Source organism: Polypterus senegalus, chromosome 12, assembly GCF_016835505.1.
Source record: "Polypterus senegalus isolate Bchr_013 chromosome 12, ASM1683550v1, whole genome shotgun sequence".
In the NCBI taxonomy this organism is placed as follows: Eukaryota; Metazoa; Chordata; class Cladistia; order Polypteriformes; family Polypteridae; genus Polypterus; species Polypterus senegalus.
This window is the reverse complement of record NC_053165.1, coordinates 3470346-3491521: the sequence shown is the minus strand read 5'-3', so window position 1 is coordinate 3491521 and position 21176 is coordinate 3470346. Positions and strand designations below refer to the sequence as shown.

Below are 21176 nucleotides of genomic sequence, written 5' to 3'. Positions count from 1 at the left end.
TCAACTGTTATGAACCAAAAATCAACAGTTTGGTTGACAGCTAAACACGATGACAAGACTTTGAAAGGACGACTCCCTAAAGCAGAGGCACTGAGGCCAAAGCCAAAACGTAAAACACGGATTAGGCTCAAAACGAGAACGGTCAGCAGATCACCAGTAGGCACACAGCCACCAAAATCCTACATTCCAAACCGCACCATACGCTGAAGGCGAGCCTCAACATCAAGGCGAGATACTGTTGACACAACACCGTCACAGGAATGGAGACGAAAAACAAACAAACAAACGGCATTCACCCCTAAGGGCGAAGCAGGCGACATCTCGGACCCTGCACTGAATGCTGCAATCCACAACATGGCGCACAGTGCCCTCTGAAAGACAATCCCAGTAACAAAACGCTGACAGTACAACATGATGCACTTAAAAATGAAAAATAATAAAAACAATTACCGACATGAGAGGCACTTATTAATATGGTGCTGCACATGAAACCTCCAGGAAACAACAAGGTAGCAAAAACCAAAAATTTAAAGAACAAAACCCCCCAAAGTGGCCCAAACAATGTGGCCACGAGACAAGGCTGGTAAAACTGCACGTTTCCATCGGATCCTCAATATAAACCCACTTGGCATTCTTCATATTCATCTCTTCAATACGCAGTTCCGCTGTAGAAGACGTCGACTTTGTGTTTATAGAGAGCTTTACATAAAGACTGAGGAGTCACTTCAAACACCACCAATGTGCTGCACCCACCCGAATGATGCGACGGCAGCCATTTTGGTGCTCCTGAAAAGTCATCAAGGGGTCCTGTTAGTGCTGTGGTGTTGTCTGGACTCGGAGATCTTACTCTTGTACTGCAGAATAAATTAGCTATGAATATCCTAAGTGACAGAGTTCTCCCCATCTTGAGCGGACAAATCACATCCTACACGGACACACAAACAAAAGCCGCACCACACTGTAGCGGAGACCTCGTCATACAGAACAGCCAGCTTTTGGGATACTTGCTCTACTTCAGTTCTTTGCCCCCACAAATTTCAAATCCCTTTAAAGGGCACATTGGTCAAGACCCCCTTCCGTCTGCCCTGCGCACTCCTGCTTACTGCTGGGAACTGAAGCCCTCTTGGTGGCACAGGCTCAGATTTACCCGAATAGCCGACTTGTACACTGAACAACAAACAGTACTCTAATAGCCATTACATTAACTCTTTGGGTAAGGATGCCAGCAAAAGTTGACAAAAGGGTATGAAGACAGGTGTCAACATCAAGGGGCAGAAGGCTAAATGCCCAGAAAGGTCACCTAGGATGTGTTAGTTTTATCCACAGATTTATGCTCGGAGGTTAAACCGAATCCTGGGTACTTTAGACATTCATTTTCCTCACAACAAGACAGCAAATACCAGCAAGTTGCTTTCATAAATTCTTCACAAGAGGTTTTGTATTTTGTTGATGGCTTCAGTCCTGCACGGTTTGCTGAAAGTGGCTGCCAGGAGAAGCACCGGAGGTGAAACACAGATTACAAACAGGGAGGCTTAACAATGAATGTAATTGGTTGCTCTGTACATTAAAATACACTTCAAAATTATACAGAGAGCGTTCACACATTTGTTAGTTGTAAGATTTGAATTCAGCCATAAAAGAGTTAAATGACAGATCCTGAATTCCATCTTTACTGCAAGACAAAATTAAAACGCCTATTAAGACAAAAGTGGAATGCAGATGAAGAAGTAAATGTAAATCTACATCATAGAAGTTCAAACTATACTCACGTGTTAATTGGAGTTTGTCAAAGAAGGTATTAGTGTGGCTTAGGACTTCAGGTTTGCAGATTTTAATAAAATCCTTGACTGCGCTAACGAGATTTGCCTACAGACTAATTCTCAGGCCTATTTAAACTTGAAGTGAGGCACTAAACTGTGAACAGGATCTAATATTAGCTTCTGTCAAACACGCCGTTAAAACCCTTTGCACATTTTCTTTGCGGTATGCACGTCAGTTAGTGGTGCCTGCCATAAACTGGAAGGGGTGACGAGCTGCTAATTGATTTTGGAGGGGCTCTGCTATTTGTTTTAGTAATCGCACATCACGTTCAATCAGACGAGACGGCCGCCTGTCACCCTTCGGACTCCCTGTGTCAGCACACGTGAAGTTAAAATCCTTGATGTTTGCCTACAGAGATGTCAGTGGGTCAGCACTCGTGTAAATGGAGACTCATGAGGGTCCTGTGCTCCCGCTTACCCACCGTGGCACAGCATCACATTTCAAGCGAGACTCTCTTCACGTGGAGTCGGTGCACAAAACCTTCAACTCCTCTCCTTGTAATTCAACTCAAATATTTACGGTCTTGATTGAAAACATACAAGATACACAGCACTTCACCACCGGCACTGGGAATCGTCACCTTAGCACCCTGACTGCTTTAAGTTTGGGTTTAAAGGCTGTAGTGGTGCCATTGTGGCTTTTCTATATTATTTACTAAACAGCACTTTAGCGTCACCACGTGGGAAACGTCACATGCTTGCCACTTGTGCACACATGATGATAGCCCACACATCCTGGGGACCGACAGCGGTGCCAGTCACCCCTGAAGGCTGGCTATCTGGTTCTAGGAGGAATTTGCATACACCACACCATTGGAGGAAAAAGACAGGAAAAGGATCTAAAAATGGACCAGCATCCCACCAATGGCCACGTAAAAGAGGTGCTAGAGCGTCAAAGACCCGTCTAGATAGGCGAAGGTCAGCCATCGTCTCCAGAGACGTGAATCTTACATTTCATAACACCGGTGGACTCCTTCGTTTCATTAGCGGCACAGGGACAGATTGTGAAAACATTTCACCTTTAAATTTTCAGATTCTTTGGCTGGCTGCCTGGCTGGCTGGCTTCTGCAGTTCACCCACCCATTGTAATCAGATCTTGGACCCTGGACTATTGTGGGGACTTTAGAAGGAGCTGGGGTGTGTATTCCTACCAACGGGGGGTTAACGCGTGTTGGGGAGGAAAAAAGGTTGTTGCTGTTTTCATCTTCAGGCCTCTCTTCTTTACAATATATTGTTTCTCTACTTGTAGCGGTGCTACTGGGGATCAAAACTTCTACTCCCAGCAGTCTCTGCAGGGGCTCTGATTGGTCGTCTGCTGGCGAGACATTTAAAAGGGGGCCAGTGATACCAAAAGGGGAGAAGTCTACCTGCCTGCCTTCTGTTTTGATACCTGTGGATTCCTGATTTTGTCCGGGTTCGCGTCTATGGCCTGTCTGGTGTCTTCCTGCTGCATGAGGACGGTCTGAGGATTTGTCGTCGAGCTCTGCTGATCCCATCACACCCCATCATCTCATCAGGAAACACCGCTGGGACTGAGCTTTACATTCACATACAGTGGGCTGATCTCTGGACTGTCCATCTACCATCATCTCATTTCATCAGTTGCCGTTTTCATGGACTTCATAGTGTGTGGATTTTGGTATTATTGTACTTCGCCGTAAGGGGAACTGGGGTGGGATTGTTGTTTCATTTATCATTCGTTTAATACATCCATTGATTGCGGTTTTATTAACGGTTGGTTTTTTTTTGTGTCTGCTTGTCAGTGTGTGCGGGTCGGGCTAAGGCGGAGTGCGTCCCCGGAATCTCCACCAAATAAATAAATAAATCACCGTTGTGAATCTTAATGGCAGTGGACCACTACATACTTTGCTGAAATTGCCTTAGCCAGTCGATCTATGTTCCTAGCCTCAACTATGGCCATGAGCTTTGGGTAGTGACTGAAAGAGCAAGATTACGGATACGAAATGAGTTTTATCTGCAGGGTTGCTGGACTTTCCCTTAGAGATACGGTGAGGAGTTCAGTTATCTGGGAGAGACTCGGAGTAGAGTTGCATTGAGAGGAGTCAGTTGAGGTGGTTTGGGCATCTGGTCAGGACGCCTCCCTATGCTCCGGGCATGCCCACACTCAGAGAAGGCCACTGGGCGGGATTATATCTCCTGGTTGGCCTGAGAACACCTCGGGGTCCTTCCAGAAGAGCTGGAAGTGGTGACCGTAGAGAGGGAGGTCTAGGCTTCCTGCTTAGGCTGCTGCCCCCGCGAGCCGACCTCGGATAAGCAGTGGATGATGGATGCCTTATAACTGTCCTTTCTCACATACTGTGCATATTCATCGGACTGACTAGAGCGGATTATATCAAAAGGGACACTTCGGGGGGTTTGGGTACTGGCCTCTCCTTACAGTTTACGAAGGCGAGTGATACCGACTGTCCCATTACAGCATATCGGCTCCACCGCATTACTTACAAAGTTTAAAAACAGGGCTATATTTTTATCGAAAAACTAGCTGAATTGAACTAGCATAAGTGAGTTTGGAAATGAACATTGAATGAACGTTACAAGTTCCGCTTAGTTGCAGTCAGATTCGGTACATTGCTTCCTTCTCCTTCTCGACAGGCTGGACTCCAAGCTGCTGCACACCTCCAACCCGAACTGCTGATCCCCTCACGATGTTTCAGATGAATTTCTGTCTAATTGATAATGGCTGCGACAGGCTCACGTCACTGGTCAGTGGTCACTGGTGACGGTCAGTTCTGTAACCTCGTCCTGTAACACTTCTCTTTGTAAAACAGTCCCCCAGACTGATGCCGACTCGATTACGTGGATCTCGTTTCTAAGTTGCTTTGGCTAAAAGCGTCTGCTAAGTGCATGAATGTAAACACAGACAGAAATCAGCTTTGGCATAAGGCTGACGAGAGGATTTGGCAAAGTTGGTGCCGTTCAGTCCCGTAAACTGGGGGTCACCTGCAGAGCAGACTGTATTGGGTTGACAACACAAACACAGGCCACAGCGGACTCTTCTTTAGGACATCAGAGTCCATTAATATGCTGACACGAGTCCACAGTGGTCAGTGCACTGCCTTACGTCGGGGTCTGCTGATGCATAAACTGAACGACAAGGTCTGCAGCCCTAGAATGACAGAACAAGAGCAGGATGGCAAAGTCGGAGGGCATTGGTACCAATGCTACCCATCGTTATCCTGACGTGCTGACCTCGAGTCCTTTGCTCACAGTGGTGTGCGCTACAAGGCTACACCACTGGGACCTCCTCCACCCTCCTGGCCCTCTTTAACAGACACAGTGACAAACTGGCCACGCTCCTCTCAGGACGCCGAGCACGTCTGCTTTGCACGATGTCTACATGCACTTTATGGTCTACGTTGCTGCTGAAGCGTGTGAATATCCCCCCAGGGATCAATAATGTACCATCATTCGAGACCCCTTTTGTTTTAGGGCCAGGCTAATCAACTACTACTTAATTGTGTTTCCTCAGTTTTTCCACTCGCTGATGAAAATGTCTGGTTGGACAGAAAATGAAAACCCAAAGACAAACAAGGTAATTAATCTGCATTGCCAAGAACACCGGTGCCACCTACTGTTCAGCAGACGCCGTCACCTCTGGTTCAGGACAAGCAATCGGGCACCTTGCAGAAGTAAGGCCATCGTCCCCCTTTGGCATCCTGGTGCAAACTGCAGACTGTCGTGAAGAAGGCTTTGTGGTGATTAATGACAATTAAAAGCTACCTCGGGGTGTTACACTTAAAATGAAACTGAAGAACAGAAGAAGGTTTAATACATCATTCTAGAGAACATTACTCAAGACACGAGAAAGGCTAAAAATAAAAAATAAGCCGCTTAGCTGTGCATTTCTGTTTCTTAAATCCAGGATTTCTGACTCAAAACCGAGGAGCTGCTGCAGCATCACTAATCCTGACACTGAGCTGCTGAAGAAATAAATAAAAGGAAAACGTCCACGGCTCCAATCACCAAATATGGCTACCACAAAATATTGAATATCATCATTAAAGAATACAACTTTTACACCTTCTTATGAAGTCAAAGAGTGAAGCAAAGCCGACAAATTCTAAATCAATAGCCATCCGGGTCTCCATCCATTGTCTGAACCCTCCACAGGGCACACACGTGGGCATAAACAGCTTAAGGCAGGGCTGTCCCACTCTGGTCCTGGAGGGCCACGACGGCTGCAGGGGTTCATTCTAACCATCGTCTTAATTAGTGCCCTGTTTTTGCTGCTGACTTCTTTGGTCTTCGTTTTAGTTAACTTGACTCGGACCACTTAGTCGTTTCTTTTTCTTTAACAGTAAGGAGATGTGCCTCCACATGACCAGCTCACCTGCGCCCATCACACAGCATGTGAACATAACGAAAGGTGACGATCACAGTAGGGCTGATCTGCTCAGGTCACCAGCAAAGTCATGGAATTAAATAACGGCTTTAATTAACAGCAAGAATTGGCTTCTCATTAGGAAACTGGTTGGAGTTTGAAGCCCCGATTTAACTGCTCATCGCATCGCATCTCATTTCTGTTTGGCTGCCATTTAACGAAGAAAAGAATGAACTCAGAAGACTGACTCCGTAAAAACGGGGCTAGGAAAATGGAGAAGGGTCATTAAGAGGTTAATGAGCAGTGAAATCTGATTAGGAAAAGAGTTTGAATGAAACCCTGCAGCCCTCCAGGAGCGTAGCTGGTCAGCTCTGGCTTAAGGGCACTGGTGCGGGCAGTTGCCACCGAACCGGGGTGGGCACTGTGTGCCAATGCCTGCTCTCTTCATTCCCCTGCAGAATGGAAGATTGTAGCCGTTCCACTGCTGACATCACTTCCTGGACCCGCCCCTCCCTGCCCAAGTCCCATGTGACTAGAAGTTCAGCCATATTTGTGTCAGTTCTGTGTTGGACTCCTGTTTCCTTGCTAAAAAGATCGTATACTGACAACAAATGGAAAACAGAGTCACAAATGTGCCCCAATCCTTTGTTGTGTTTGCTTCTTGTCTTCCAACACGTTACCCACTGCCACCAAGCCAGTGCAGCGTCACCAATGACCTTAAGAGCTGGCAAGCAAAGATCGTTTGGTCACATGACTCTACAGAGGTGAATCTTAAGAGTACTTTTGTGCTGCATTTCATTATCTAACCAGGCCTACTCTACCGTGACACGATGCAAATTTACAATACACACGCACTAGGAGCGTCTCACGTGAAAAGGCGCAAGTGTACGATTTTCTGTGGTGGTTGCCCTTAGTAGTCTGCTGGCATACTGGGACTCCACTTGCCACAGTTATCGTTTTTCCAATTCAGGAGTGTCCTGATGAAACTGTTCATCATACTTGGCACAGAGCGCTCGGAGACTTCCAGGGAAAATGTCCACGTGAGGACCGACAAAGTGACCTTTTAAAAGATGTCAACGGCTCTGAGCGCCACCTGGCTCAACACCTCCAAACAGGTTGGCATGATACGCATCTTCCGGGCCGTTCCAGAAGCTTACAAGATGTAATCCCGAGTTTGAGGGTTCATACGCTAAATAAACTGCCTGAAAAGGCGACACAAATCAAAAGCTACAGGTGACAGAAAAACTCTCGGGAGCAAACTTATGAAATAATTTAAAGGGCAGCTGAAGCGCTCGGGGACAAGTTGACGAGTGACACAGAAATATTTTACAAGGAAAAAGACAAGGCAGCAATTGGAGGTGTCACACATTCACACACACGGCGGTAGTAATTCATTAGCACATGTGAAGGCGGCCATTTTTAGTTAATTAATCCGTTCGAGCTTTCCGATGCCTGCACTTTAACACCCGCTGTACACTTTTAGCCCGTATTGCTACAATTGTGCCTTTTCTGTAACACGTTTGACTTAACGCAGCACATGTCGTGTCACCAGAGACGCGCACTTTGAAAACCTTTTTCTATTTGGTATTAATAAATGGCACGGCTCCTTTCAACTGACGGGGAGCACTTCGTCTGAAACGCGTCTCGATATTTACTCGCTGCCACGCCCCACAGTGCTACAAGTGCGATTCTCGATGTGTGCAACGATATCCCTGTGAGCCTAAACTGGTTAGAAAATGGAAGGCCGCGCGGTCAGATCTCTGCAGACGTCCAATGACAGAATGAACGTGAGGCCTGCGCGGGACAAACACACACCTGTGTGGGGTTAGTCTTTGTGTTTCTTTTTTAAATAACATGCGCAATTCTGGCAATCATGTGCTGAAATCAACACAAAGCTTTTCCAGACGGAATGTCTTTGTTTTTTTCCTGGAGCACTAGGAGCCATTTTCACTCACGTCTTTTGTCACATATTAAATTGTAACATGTCACGTGTGAGCGCTCGACCGACGGCCGTTATGTCCTTTTGGTCTTCATGATGCTTACAAAGAATCAGTGCAGTGTGACATTTGATATGTTATGGACAGGACCCCAGAGGTCCCACTCGCGCCACATCCGGCTGTTCCTAACTGAAGTTATTTTAGTAGGCCGCGCGTGGCGGTGCACAGGCAAAGATCCACTTTAGCGATGCTTTGTAAGGAGCCTTCGTTAACAGAACAGTAAATGACTAAGAGACATTTTTGTTTCCAAAACGTTAGTACCGTTACGTTTTGGCCGTTTTTGTATCGATTTGATATTGAAATGTGCGACTCAAATGCCTCCACATGGCCCCGTCTGTGCCCACTCCCATACATACACCTAGCCCAGTGTGTTCTATTTAACGTCACAAAATCGTCAAGTACTTCAAACCCTTTCTGCCATCTCGTTTTCCCAGACTGCCAGTTTAGATTCATCCAACTGAACTGCAGAGTCGGTCATTCTGCCAAAGGCGAGCGGCACACTGCACGGCCACGTCCTCGGACACAGAAGAGACACGTCAATGAAGAGCAGCATTTGACAAAAGGCATTTTCTGTTGACCCCTGGCCTCCCTCTCTCTCCATATAATCTTCTGGTGACCACTAAAGCACGCAGCATGATGAAGGTCCCAGCGACCAGATCAGCCGTATTCTGCTGTGCTACGACGTATGACTCGCTTATCTGCAGTTCGTGTCACCTTCATTTTTGCCCTCGTGCTCAGAAAATGCCCGTGGATTACCCGCATGCTCGCTCTGTGCTGCCTTTAAGTGTCTTTGTAACTCTATAAAGGGCTTCAGATACTCGTGTGACAAAACGTGACAGCAGGGAACAAACTCAACTGCCTGGACAGTTCAAGTCGCCTTCCTCAGATTTCAGACGTTTCACTGGCCTCTCGTTAGCCGAGCACTTCGGCCTTTTTTTTCCTTGCAGTTGCTGCACCGTCCAACTGACCAGCTGTGTGACCTCTCCACACGGTCACAGCTGATGATCCAAGTGTTAGGGGCTTCACCACCTGTCCACTGGTCCGTTTATTACTTTACTGCATCGTGGACATGGAGCCAACGTATCCGCTTCAAGCGGTCATTTCCCACTCAGCGGCACAGGGTCGACTACACTGAGTTTGTGTTGCATAACCGTACTTGTATGTTAGTAGTCAAAGGTATCAGTGAGAGTCAATAGGGGGGAAAAAAAAACCCTCAACGTTTTCTTAAAAGCTCACACAGTGTTTGAGACAAATAATAAAAATATAATTCAAACCAAAAAGAACACACAAGTCGAAAAAATGAGAACAAACCAAACCAAAAAAAAAACCAGAAGGAGCTAAATGTCTCCAATCCAAGGGGATTCACCATTCTGCTACCAAGATGGGTCTAACCCATTAAAAGGAACAGGCGTCGATCAGCCCTAAAGAAACCGAAAAGAATAAAAATGAACGAAAATCGCGAGCCGTCGCTGGCTTACCGCACAGCCATCTGCCGAGAAACTTGAAGAGCAAAACCTGCGAGGTCCTCTTCGCTGTGAGTTCAGTGAAATCTCCAAACTCTGCAAAATGCACTGAAGGGGCACTCGGAGTACCACCACTGGCCACACGCCCAACGGACGCCGCACCGAAGACGCACTCGGTGCTCTGGAGTCGGGGCTTCAGTTCAACGGCTCAGTGTTACGTCCTTGCGATTTCTGCTCACGATGTGCACTGACTTTGTGGGACTCGTGTGTTACAACCTACGCCACTGGCACAGGCGACAGCAAATCTTAACACCAGAATCTTACCGCTGTACTACCAAAGCAGTCGTACCCTAACCCGATTTCTTTTTCTTCGGTTATATTCTTGAATAAAAGCGCATTTGTTTTGTTATACGTGTACCTTTTGTGAAAGTGTTTGCTTCGTATTTGGACTTCAGGCTTCACACATTATACGCTTCATGTCCAAATTTTGTCATTAGGACTAACACATGAACAAAGTTTCTGTTTTAGTTATGTGTTCAACGTTTCTTGCATTTCCTGTTATCCTACATTTACACAGATTGTTGTAGACATGAAACACACATGAAATGTACGTATTGAAAATAACAAGATTATTATTATTTACCCAACACAACTCCAGGCACCTCACACCCAGATAAACAGACCTGAGCTGGGAGAACGTTTTGCCCGAGTTGAGCTGCAGTGGTGGGGAGGATGGGATAGCAGGCTGCTCGTGCCGATCGACACATTTACAAAACAAAAGACGCCAATGGAAAGGTGGGAAGGGTTTTATGGTGGGCTGGGATTACAAGTTTTTTCGTAGGCTTCAGGGATTCTAGTGTTAATCGTCTTTTACATTTGTTTATTTACAAAACTAAAAACAAGAATATGTAAAATTAGATTTTTAATTACTATTGAAACATTACTTCTGTCACAAAGTTTCTAATGTTGTTAAGTATAATATCAAAAGGGTCATCGCCGTTGGAGAAGTGCAATCCGAGTCAAGAGGTGCTGTTGTAACACACGAGTACCGATTTTTTTCGTTAACATCTAACAAGATTTTTGCCCCGCCAAAAAACACACATGGGTTTCACATTTTGTGAGCGAAACCCTGCGTAAGTGCCACGTGGAACGGGCACGTGAGTAACACAAAGTTTGCTCTTTATGCCCTCATTTTGTTTGCCATTCTACACCATTGGCTGGGGTTACAGAATATCAAAGTTCTGTGTTGTTTTTCTTTTTGTTTAATCTTTGATCTCCATTTAATCAGGACATTAAAAATGTTCTCAATTATCACTACTGGTCACAGGCTATAAGTAACATATAAAGAATTGGTCATTTTTGTGTGGGGTATTCCTTCACACATTTTTCTCCCTTTACAGTCCAAGTAGGGTTAGACCCCCGCGGATGGTCACACAGAGTCAGCGGTGGGATATGAAATCGTCAACACTGCGGTTCACAGTTTAACCCACTAGGCCTTAAACACACAGGTTTTTTGCTCCAGTTCACTTGTACAGTGTCACACATCTACATGGGCTGGAGACGGTGGCACAGGAGACAAAGCTGGAGGTGGCAGAGTTAAAGATGTTAAGATTTGCATTGGGTGTGACGAGGATGGACAGGATTAGAAATGAGGACATTAGAGGGTCAGCTCAAATTGGACGGTTGGGAGACAAAGTCAGAGAGGCGAGATTGTGTTGGTTTGGACATGTGCAGAGGAGAGATGAGGGGGTATATTGGGAGAAGAATATTAAGGGTAGAGCTGCCAGGCAAAAGGAAAATAGGAAGGCCTAAGAGAAGGTTTATGGATGTGGTGAGAGAGGACATGCAGGTTATAGGGGTGACAGAGCAAGATGACGAGGACAGGAAGATATGGAAGAAGATGGCACTCCTTCTGACATAGCTGGGTGCCCATGCACCCCCAAATTACCATTAAAGAGCTAACCTGCCACTAACCAACTCAGAAGGCCTGTCCTTTCTCTGGTCCCGTCCTCCTGGTCAGCTCTTTCACTTCTGTGCCCAACTGAATCACAGAACGTTAGAACCACTATGAAGAGAGCAGGCCATTCAGCAGCACAAAGCATGCCAGTCCTATCTAATGAATTCTTCTAAAATAACATCAAGTCGCGCTCCGACGGTCCCTCAAGTCTGACTGTCCACCACACTACCTGGTCACTTATTCTACGTGTCTCTGGTTCTCTGTGTAAAGATACACACCCTAATGTTGGTGCGTACGTCCCCCTTAAGTTGTGTCCCTGTGTTCTGGCTGAACTCATTTTAAAGTCACCACCTCGATCCACTGGACTAATGCTCTTCCTCATTTTACACACTTCACTCAGGTCTCCCTCTCCATCTCCATAAGGCTTAGCTCTTTGAATCTTCCCTCATAACTCATCCCCTGTCGCTCTTCTCTGGACCTTCTCTAGTGCTGCCATGTCTTTATGGAGTCAAACTGCACCCAGGACTCCAGACAAGGCCTCACCAGTGTGTTATAAAGCCTGAGCAGAACCTCCTGGAACTTGTACTGCACACGTCAAGGAGCTATATAACCTGGCAGTCTGTTAGCCTTTTTAATGGCTTCTCAACACCGTGTGGCAGATCATACTACGACTCCTCAGTCCCTCTCATAAGGTGGACTTTTCAGACATCCCGTTGAGTATTTCTAAAGTCTGGGGACTCTCCCAACAAGTGTAATCCCACCATCTTTCCCACCACATCCTAGTGGTGACTGGTAGTGAACTCGACCTTACTATTGTGATCACAGGGTTGGCACCAGTCGTATGCCGTACCCCCGTCTGGTGGTTATATTGTCCAGAGTATTTCATGTTACCGCACCGTCCCGGTAACAAGGCGTTCCAAATCTAAACGTACACGTTTTTACTCACCAGCGACTGTGAGGTGCCCTTACCTTGTAAGACGTAGATGTGATCCTTGTATTCCACTGCACTGTGGAACTCCATCGCAACTGGCATCGGTGAAACAGCCGTCCAGCAATTGTCTCTGGCATCGTAGCACTCCACAGATTTGAGCGCGTTGCGTCCGTCTCCTTCGTAGACGCGTCCCCCCAGAGCGTACAGCTTACCGCAGCAATGAACGAGTTTGCATCCAATTCGGGCTCTCAGCATGGGGAACTTGGGCAACCATTTGTTTCCGGCATGTTCATACAACCAGAAGTCGTTCTCGGCTCTGTGGTCAATGCAGACCTCGCTGTTGCTTGGCCTGTAGCCCCCGGCAATGTAAACATCATTTTCGGACGACACCAGGATTCCAACCTCCCTCAGATCGTTGGGGGGTTTGCATAGCTTAAACACTTTCCCCGTCACCGTGTCAATACAAGGCACTGTTTGCTTCTTTCCTGAGTGTTTATGAGCTGCGTCAAAACAGATGATCATCTCAGAAGCCGTCATCCCGAGCCTCTGCGCGCAGCCGTTGGTGCTCGATTCCGACTTGTCCGAGTCCACCGAGTCCCGAGCCAAAGCCTGTGCAAACGTTGGAGGAATTTTCTTTAGAAAAGCCTCATCGAGTAGAGGTAGGCGAATGCATTTGGCAACTACTTCTGCAAGGTACATCTCTCTCTTGTCGCGGTCGTACTCAAACCACCGGATGATGCTTTCGAAGACGTGCTCCTCCTTCTCGACATTCAGGTCGTCGCTGCTGAGGATGCAAACCAGCTGCTCTTTAGTTAAATGGAGGAACTCCTGCTCGTTGACCACGCAGAGGAATTTCTTACGGATATAGTCTTGTGATTTGTCTTTCAACTCCTGATGTCCATAGGCATCTGCAAACATGAAGACCCCGATACAGTTTTGGGGGTCCAAGCGGCTGATCATAAACTGAGCACACTGGTCCTGCAAGGAAGGTATTTGGAAGATGCTAGCTGCAGTGAATAAAGCCTGGACGTTGGCTTCCGACAGCGTGACTCTGGAGGTATATGCATAGTCAAGGATGAGATGCATGGATTCCGCGTCAACCCCAACAATCCTAACTTCTTTCTGCGTAGTTTCCGTAAGGCCACTAGTGAACATGGATCTGCAAAAGAAAAGGTTAGAAGACGGTAAGGTGACATGCGACAGCAGTCCGGGAGGTCAGGAGGCGAAGCGACAAGGAGGCATCCATTGTCAAGGGGCACCGCGCAGTCACTGGAATGGGCAAAAATGGAAAAATGGGACTCGAGAAAGTGCCGCAGCGACCCGTCACTCGTTTGTGATGTATGCAATAAAAAAGACTTTCTCGGATTGTCATTTAACATTCGGCTGAAGTAATCGTCCTTATGGTTAAGAGCACGAGAAACAATTGATTTGGATCTCAAAGCTTCACACAAGTTACACAGTACGGCCAACCCTGCAGACACAAAAGGTGCCCATCATGGCAGCACATACTCAGTGTACTGTAATATGGGCAAAAGCAAGGTGGTCCCACACACAGGGTGGCTACCCCAGTGCCAGAGTCCGTGGCTCACATTTACACCTGCGTCTACCTCCCTGCACACACACACACACGTCCAGTGCCAACTCATCCGAGGCCTACAGATGTTTTCTCCGTTTGTGTTTTTGTCACGTCATGAACCCGCTAATCCAGACAAAGCCAGTCCCAGCTAGCATCAGACACATGGCAGAACAAACCCTGGACAGGATGCCAGTCCATCGCAGGGCACACACACTCACGAAACATCAACATAAGGGCCAACCGAGTGCTGCCAAGGCACCTAACCTGCGTGTCTTTGGATGGTGGGGTGAAACCCGCAGACAACGACGACCCGAGACGTGAACCCTGCTCTCCTTACTGCCAGGCAGAAGCGCTATGTGCCACCGTGCTGCCCGGTCTATGCTTTTCTCTTATTTTTTTTAATGGTGTATTTGAAAGGACTGAAGGCTCTGAAGTAGAAAGGCCTTCGTATTTATAAACGTCTACGTATGGAGGTGTCTGTCTGTCTGTCCAGGAAGTGACAGGTGGAGTTGAGGTGAGGGCTCCACCTCAGAGGACGCACAAGTGATGCCAGCGCATTGGCAAAACAAACCCCCCTAGGAGAGCGACGCCCCAAGGATGTTACCCGACAGTTTCTAGGACCCTGGGCTTACACAGCTAGTAGAATAAACGGACACTCAAACAGACAATTGGCAAAGGAAGTCGCTGCACTGCCAAGCTTTTCATTTCGCCGACACGCTAAAAGTGGCGTTCACAAACTGAACCAACTGGCCTGATCAGTTTTATCAAACTACCTGAAAAACGTACAACCAGTGAAGACGCAGGCAGGTCAGCAGCGGAGCGACTGCCGCCTTCAGACTTCACCGAGGTCAAGCGCTCCGTCTTGTAAAACGCTGCTGCCCTCATTTGGCTCCTCCACGTGCTACGGGGGTCCTTTTGACACAAGAACGCCTCTCGATTGCGAGAAGTTTCTCCAAGGCTTGACGTCTATTTTCATTTTTTTTTATTTTCCTGCAGCTCTGCAGTAAGAAGCAATAAGCCGCATGAACTGCTGAAGCAACTTGAAGAGCCAGTGCCACAAACAGCGAGGGTCTCTCAATGCCGGTGGCGTGAGGGTCAATGCCCACACCTAGAGAAGCACATGGTTGCCTCAAATGAAGCCACAGGTGGTCTTATTGCCGTCAGACCCTTCAGATTTGTAGCCACACAATGAAGGGTGAGCCGATTCAAAACACTTTCAGCGGGAAGACTTCCGACTCCTCCGCAATCCAACCTACGGTCAGGCCGCAAAAGAATCACGGAGGGATACGACGGCCCACCCGGGACCCTCAGAGCGAGAGATTTTCAGCTCTCCTGTACGAGGCCAGCTATCTGAAGGCTGGCATGGACGCCATGAAGAGCAGATCAGTAGGATGTTGTCGACCCCGAGAACCAGAGACACATGGGATACGTCACAGAGTAGCGTGGCAGACGGCAGGGACCGCCAGAACTCGACTGGGAGATGTAAATGGACGGGTCTGGTGGGCCGTGGTGGGCTGGTGAGCCTGTTCTTGTCTGATGAAACTGATAACCAATTCCCTGCTGGTCTTTTGTCCTCATTCCACTATTTTCGGACCCAAGTGAACAACGTTTGACACTCGAGGAAATGGAATGTGTGCTGAAAGACGTCTCTAATGTGAACGGCAGAGTTCTTCGTGCTAAAGTGGCACCCGGGGTTCATCAGCATCGCAGGAGTTGGCAGACCCCGCAACCCAGTGACCACAGGAATGGATTTCCCGAGATGGACTGATCGGGTCGCACCAGTTCCAAGTGTCACGTGCGAATGTGGACTCGGTGCCCAAAATGTAGAAACTCGCTGAATGACACAAGTCTTGACAAGCCGAAGGGCCCCCCGGTCTGATGCTAGTCGTGCCGTGAAGAAGCGCAGGGAGAGGAGAGGAAAAGAGTAGAAGACAAAGACGACGCACGGCACTCTGTTCAACCGAGGAGAACTAAAGGCCGTCAAGCCGCACTTCTAGGGCAGTTATAGTGTGCCTCTGCCGCTTAGCTGGTGCCCCCACCCATGAGCAGCTACACGTAAGGTGGGAATTCTTCCTTCTCTCTAAAAATGAATTTCAAGCCCTGAAAAGTGAGACACGCATACAACCAACAGCCCATGCGAGCTGCGCCACCTGTGAGAAACTTGAATCAGAACAGTTGAACGCACCACTTCACATTTAAAAATCACAACTCACGTCTTTATATGCCTTACCTAAAATAAGGACTGATTGCAGAAAGGACATTTCTGTGACAAGGAAACGTCTTCCCGTGATCCACTTCAACCACGATATCAACAAGCTGCCCCTCGTCGTACATCGACTTCAGCTGCTGGAGAACGCTACACGCGTGGAGGGGGTCCACTCCATTGTAGTTTACGAGGGAAGGAATTCCATTTTGCACCTGTAAAAGTTTGCCTAAATCTAAAAAAAAAAAAAGAAAAGAAAGAGAGAGAAACAAGCAGAAGCAGAAGCGGTCACTTTCGGGCTCTGCCAGCCGTTAAGAGGCACAAATGCATTTCTCACTTTTGTGTCACTCTTAGTTAATAGCCACTCGTATGAAGCTGTCATTTATTAACCCCCCCGGTCATTTCAGAAACAGCTTTACCTCCGATTAACTTTAGCAATGGACCCAAGTCACTCCAAGACTGGAACAACGGTGACGAGAAAAGGCCATTTGGCCCAATAAGCTCGTCCGCCCAGTTTGTCTACCCGTGGCGGCGCTTGGCTCTCCTCCGATGTCAGCCGGCCACAGGTCCACAATCTGCTTGGCTTCCGTTTGCGTCCTTTAAGAGTTCTGGGGCTGCGTGGTATGCCGGTGTACTAGAAAAGCCCACATTTTAAAACTAAACGTCAGCCTTCCCGAGGCGCTGCACAGTAAACCACACAGTGGCCAACTCGCGCTGCTCGGTTTAAACACAGGGAGCAACGAGAACACAACCCCCTACTTCAAATACGATACTCGCTATACGAAATCTACCACACTAGCCGTGTGGTCCCTCCAAGACGGGCTGAGATGGACGCAACCAACGCAGACCACGTAATGCGCATGTCTCGGCTTTAGGCCATTTGGTATGGGGTTTGTAAAAGCCGACTTAGAGGTTATGATGCGCCACCTGTTGGAATGACAGACCCAGAGCCACTGGGCAGACCCTTTATTAAGGTGGATATGCACAAGTTACCTCCAGGCCTGATGAAGCCTACACAGCCGCCATGGCGTCATATCTCCTCTGGCTCCGTTTCGTCCCCCTGTAGCAGCTGCACGCCGACACGGCTCTTCACGAAGTCCACCAAACTGAAATAAAAGTTGGCACCTGCTTGGCCTGAACACGGCCACACCATCCATCTTCTAATCCAAGTTCATTCCCTTTTTCTGTTTCAAAGTGCAAACCAAACTCGGACTGAGTGCCAGTCCATCGCACAGAAGGCTCATGCCAACCCGATGCCAGCTATCCTCACATTTACAAAGACGTTGCAGCTGTATAAACCTGTGACAAGTAATTCCAGAAAGTAACGTTGCCTCTCGCCGTCCTAACGGAGGTGTTTTTATGATTTACTCTCCTTCTTCTAAACCGTCACTTTGATATCGCGAGCTGACGGATTCTCGGCCCGTATTTCTCACGTCCTGTCGACTGTGACAAGACAGACATTTGACGGGTGCAGAAGCCAATGAACCAGGCCAGGGCAGGCCTCATTTCTGCCAAGCTGGCACCAACTTTTTTAAAAGGCAGAAGAGCTACATTGGGTTGGGGGAGACGTTTAGCAAAGAGAGCAGTCATTTATCTTCATCGTCATTTTGTTCAGGACATGAGACTTCTGAACCTCTGCTGCCATCCACCCATGAGCCAGCGTAAGCCATGTCAGGGTCACGATGGCCCTGCAGATCCGTGACAGGCCGTTACTCGCTCACACTCAATCCTCTGGCCTGTCCCGAGGACACATTATGTCCTGCCTCACCTGGTAGCAAACCTCAACACGCAGGTCTGAACTCGTCAGGTCACCACCTGGACGTGCTGCCAAAGTGACACCATACTGCCAGCGGCCTGCTTTGGGGCTGTGCTGCTGGAACAAAGCCTTTTAAATGGGGGCGGCATGTGGCCACCAAACAGTGACGAGACCAGGCTTCACCTGCCCAGCCCAGTTCTCCTTGCATGGAGTTGGCATGTTCTCCCCGTGTCTGTGTGGGTTTCCTCACGCAGGGTTAGGTGGATTGGCGATGCTATATGGGGGCCTAGTGTGCCCTGTGATGGACTGGCACCCCACCCAGAGATTGTTCCTGCCAGGCTAGGCTCCAGCTGCTCAGCTTTACAAAATGGATGGACGAGTTTATAAAGGAGAAGAAAGCTCTGCTTGCATTCAGAGCAGATATTTTTGTGAATTCATATCCCAATAAAGGTCATCATCAGTGGGCAGCATTTCTATTCAGTCCCTACCTGTACCCCTACCCAGGGGCAATCAGGGTGAACAAGTCAAATATCTGTTTCTTTAATCTCTCTGGCCTTCAGAGTGAGACGTTCTCACTGCACAAACCTCACATAAAGAGTTTGTGGGACCCTAAAGATGACCTCTGAACTCACTTCATTCGTATCGTCTGCCGCCCGCAGGCTCACCGGGACATACTTGACATGCCAGTAGACTCGTCTTGTTGTTTAGTTGTGTTTTTTTAGGGGCCCCATTTTTGTCCCTCTGGACCCTCCTTTCCAGTCCAATTTTGGACCATATTCTGTGCAGGAGATTCAGCCGATAAAAAGAGTAAACCATTAGGGGTCTTCAACAAGAAGGATCAGGGGGACATGACGTGGTGATGCCACCTCAGCCAACCCCAGTGGGATCACAAAGCTTGAGACAATCAGGAATATGCAGTTTGTTGGAGGCGGCTGATCACAAAGATGTCCCCACTTTTGGTACCCGATTCTTTACCGGTGGTCCTCACCCTCTAAGCGCCACTCCCAGAAGTTTAAAACGGCAAATTTCAAACCTAAGCACGCGGGGTGTCGTTTTCGATTATTTCAAGCTCAGTGCTTCTAAATACGAGGTTCTCTTTGATCCTTTAGTAACCCACTATGGGCCGCCAACAGGGGGGGGGGTCATTTCTACTGCACTTGAGAATATTTAGACTTCAAGCGGTTAAACTGAGGCACACATTTGAATTTTTCGGGTGGGTATCTCTGGTGGTTTATCATGTTCTTGGGCGGCTTGTGCCAATGCGGCCTTCTTCATTTGCACCCCTACTTAACACAGTGAATGATGCCCTGCTTTAGCAGTGATGCTGTCTGCACACATTTAAATGAAACACAGACCCTCAAACTATTTAACTAACACACGGCTTTTCAATAAAAGCGCTGACACAAAAACCGTCCGCTGTGGGCCACTGCTGACATTCCGTAAAATGGGAAACTTGGCTTTCATTTGCTCCTAACAAGTGTCTGCTCGTTTGTGGAGGATCTACTGGACATTTTGGGCAGTTGTTCCTTATTTAGCCCCCACTTTGGATTACAGCCCTTTTTAAACTGCAGGCACGTCTCGCTAAACACTGAATGACAGCATCGACACTCATGACGTGAGGCGAGTGCCAATTCAAAGGCGAGTAAAGGGCGAAGGGGGTACCTGACCGGAAAGGCGTATACATTTGGGGTCGTCCCCCAGATCGGCTCTCCATCGTGTCAAGCCAGAAGCTCACGACAAAGTGGCGCAAGTGTCGCCTGCCTGCGGAGCGGCCCACGGCAAGCCGTCCGAACAAAAGAGCGGCCGCGGTGGGCTGCACCTGGGGGCTCACAGGCAAGGCACACGTGGGGACCCTCGAGCTCCTCTGAACGAAAGGCCAACCCCTCCGGCCCTTCGCCTTTATTATGCAGCTCCTAAGGGTGGCACAAGCGTTTCTTTCATGAACTACCTTTAAGCACACACACACACTTTAAACGGGTCCGTTCAATCGGATTAAAGCACTCAGTAGTCTGAAAGCTCGACAGATGCGATCTGGAATCAAACTGTTGCGACAATCCGAACGCGTCTTTATGCAGAAGTGGAACCCAAACGCTCCTTTGTAGCCAAACAGAGTGACGTCCAGCAGGCAAGACACAAACTTTTAAGGTGACAACAAACTGGGAGTGAGAATCACGACTAACCAAACATTAAAGCAAGTTTCAATAACCATCGTCAACGTTTCTAAATATTCAATCCGGAAACATTCACCAAAAATAAAATAAAATAAAAAACCCACCTCCACCGGCAGCCATTCTCTCGAAATCCGCCTCGCTGCAAGTATCAGTGTCACTAACTCACTTTAAAGCCCGGAAACGCCTGACTGGCCAATCGTCTTTGTTAGAGCAAATCCACATTCTAATAATCTCAATTCGTATTGGTTAATTCTTCAAGCGGCAAGTTTGGAAGAAACAGGTACTACATTACCCAGAAAGCAAAGCAGTTTAAATGCTAAAAACTAAACAGCAACGCTCGCAAAGCAATGTGGGTATTGTAGTCATATTTCTTTGATTTGGGGTTCCTTATAAACAATATAGGCAGTGCTGCGCCTGTCAGCCAGTGCATATTTTTTTTTAAAGTATTTTCTAGAAACCCAGTTTTTCTAGTTTTTGTTTCTGAAGAATGGGGATGGTGAAACTAAACAAATCTATTTACCTATCACATAGTACCCTTCTTATCTGTCTATTATATAGCCCCTTTCACATACAGTATTTGTCTATCCTTTCTCAAGACCTTTCACTGAGCAAACCACAAATGCCACACTTTTGTTTCTCTCCTTTTGTGCACTCCTCCTCCTCCTCATCCTCTTCATCTTCATCCACTCAATGTAAAGCAAACAGAAAGCAGAACAGCCCAACAGAAGGAGGCTTTCGCACAGCATCCTTGCAGCAAGGCTCACGAAGGCTGGCTTGAAGGTTTCATGGAGGGTCTTAAGTTCGTCCAGGTGAGGGAAGGCGTCATAAAGCAGCAGCAGTCATTTTTTGGGTGACCTCAGACTGAGGCAGCTGCCAGCCTTTCAGAGCTGATGTTCTCAGTGTTCACATTTCATCCTGTCCCCGTCACCGATTACAGCCGTGGTGCCCATGGGTCACAAA

At 47.7% G+C, this 21176-nt stretch overlaps 1 protein-coding gene across 1 annotated transcript in view; it reads right to left on the bottom strand.

Annotated features, from left to right (window-relative positions):
- kbtbd8 (kelch repeat and BTB (POZ) domain containing 8) overlaps nt 1–20719 on the bottom strand; it is a 28741-nt gene extending 8022 nt beyond the window's left edge. The window contains exons 1-3 of the mRNA XM_039770765.1: nt 20321–20719; nt 16317–16524; nt 12549–13669 (exon numbers count right to left, since the gene is read on the bottom strand). Coding sequence (XP_039626699.1) covers nt 12549–13669; nt 16317–16524; nt 20321–20336 — 1345 coding nt within the window. The 5' untranslated portion in view covers nt 20337–20719. The remainder of the gene's footprint in view (nt 1–12548; nt 13670–16316; nt 16525–20320) is intronic.
- Nucleotides 20720–21176: the final 457 nt, after the last annotated feature.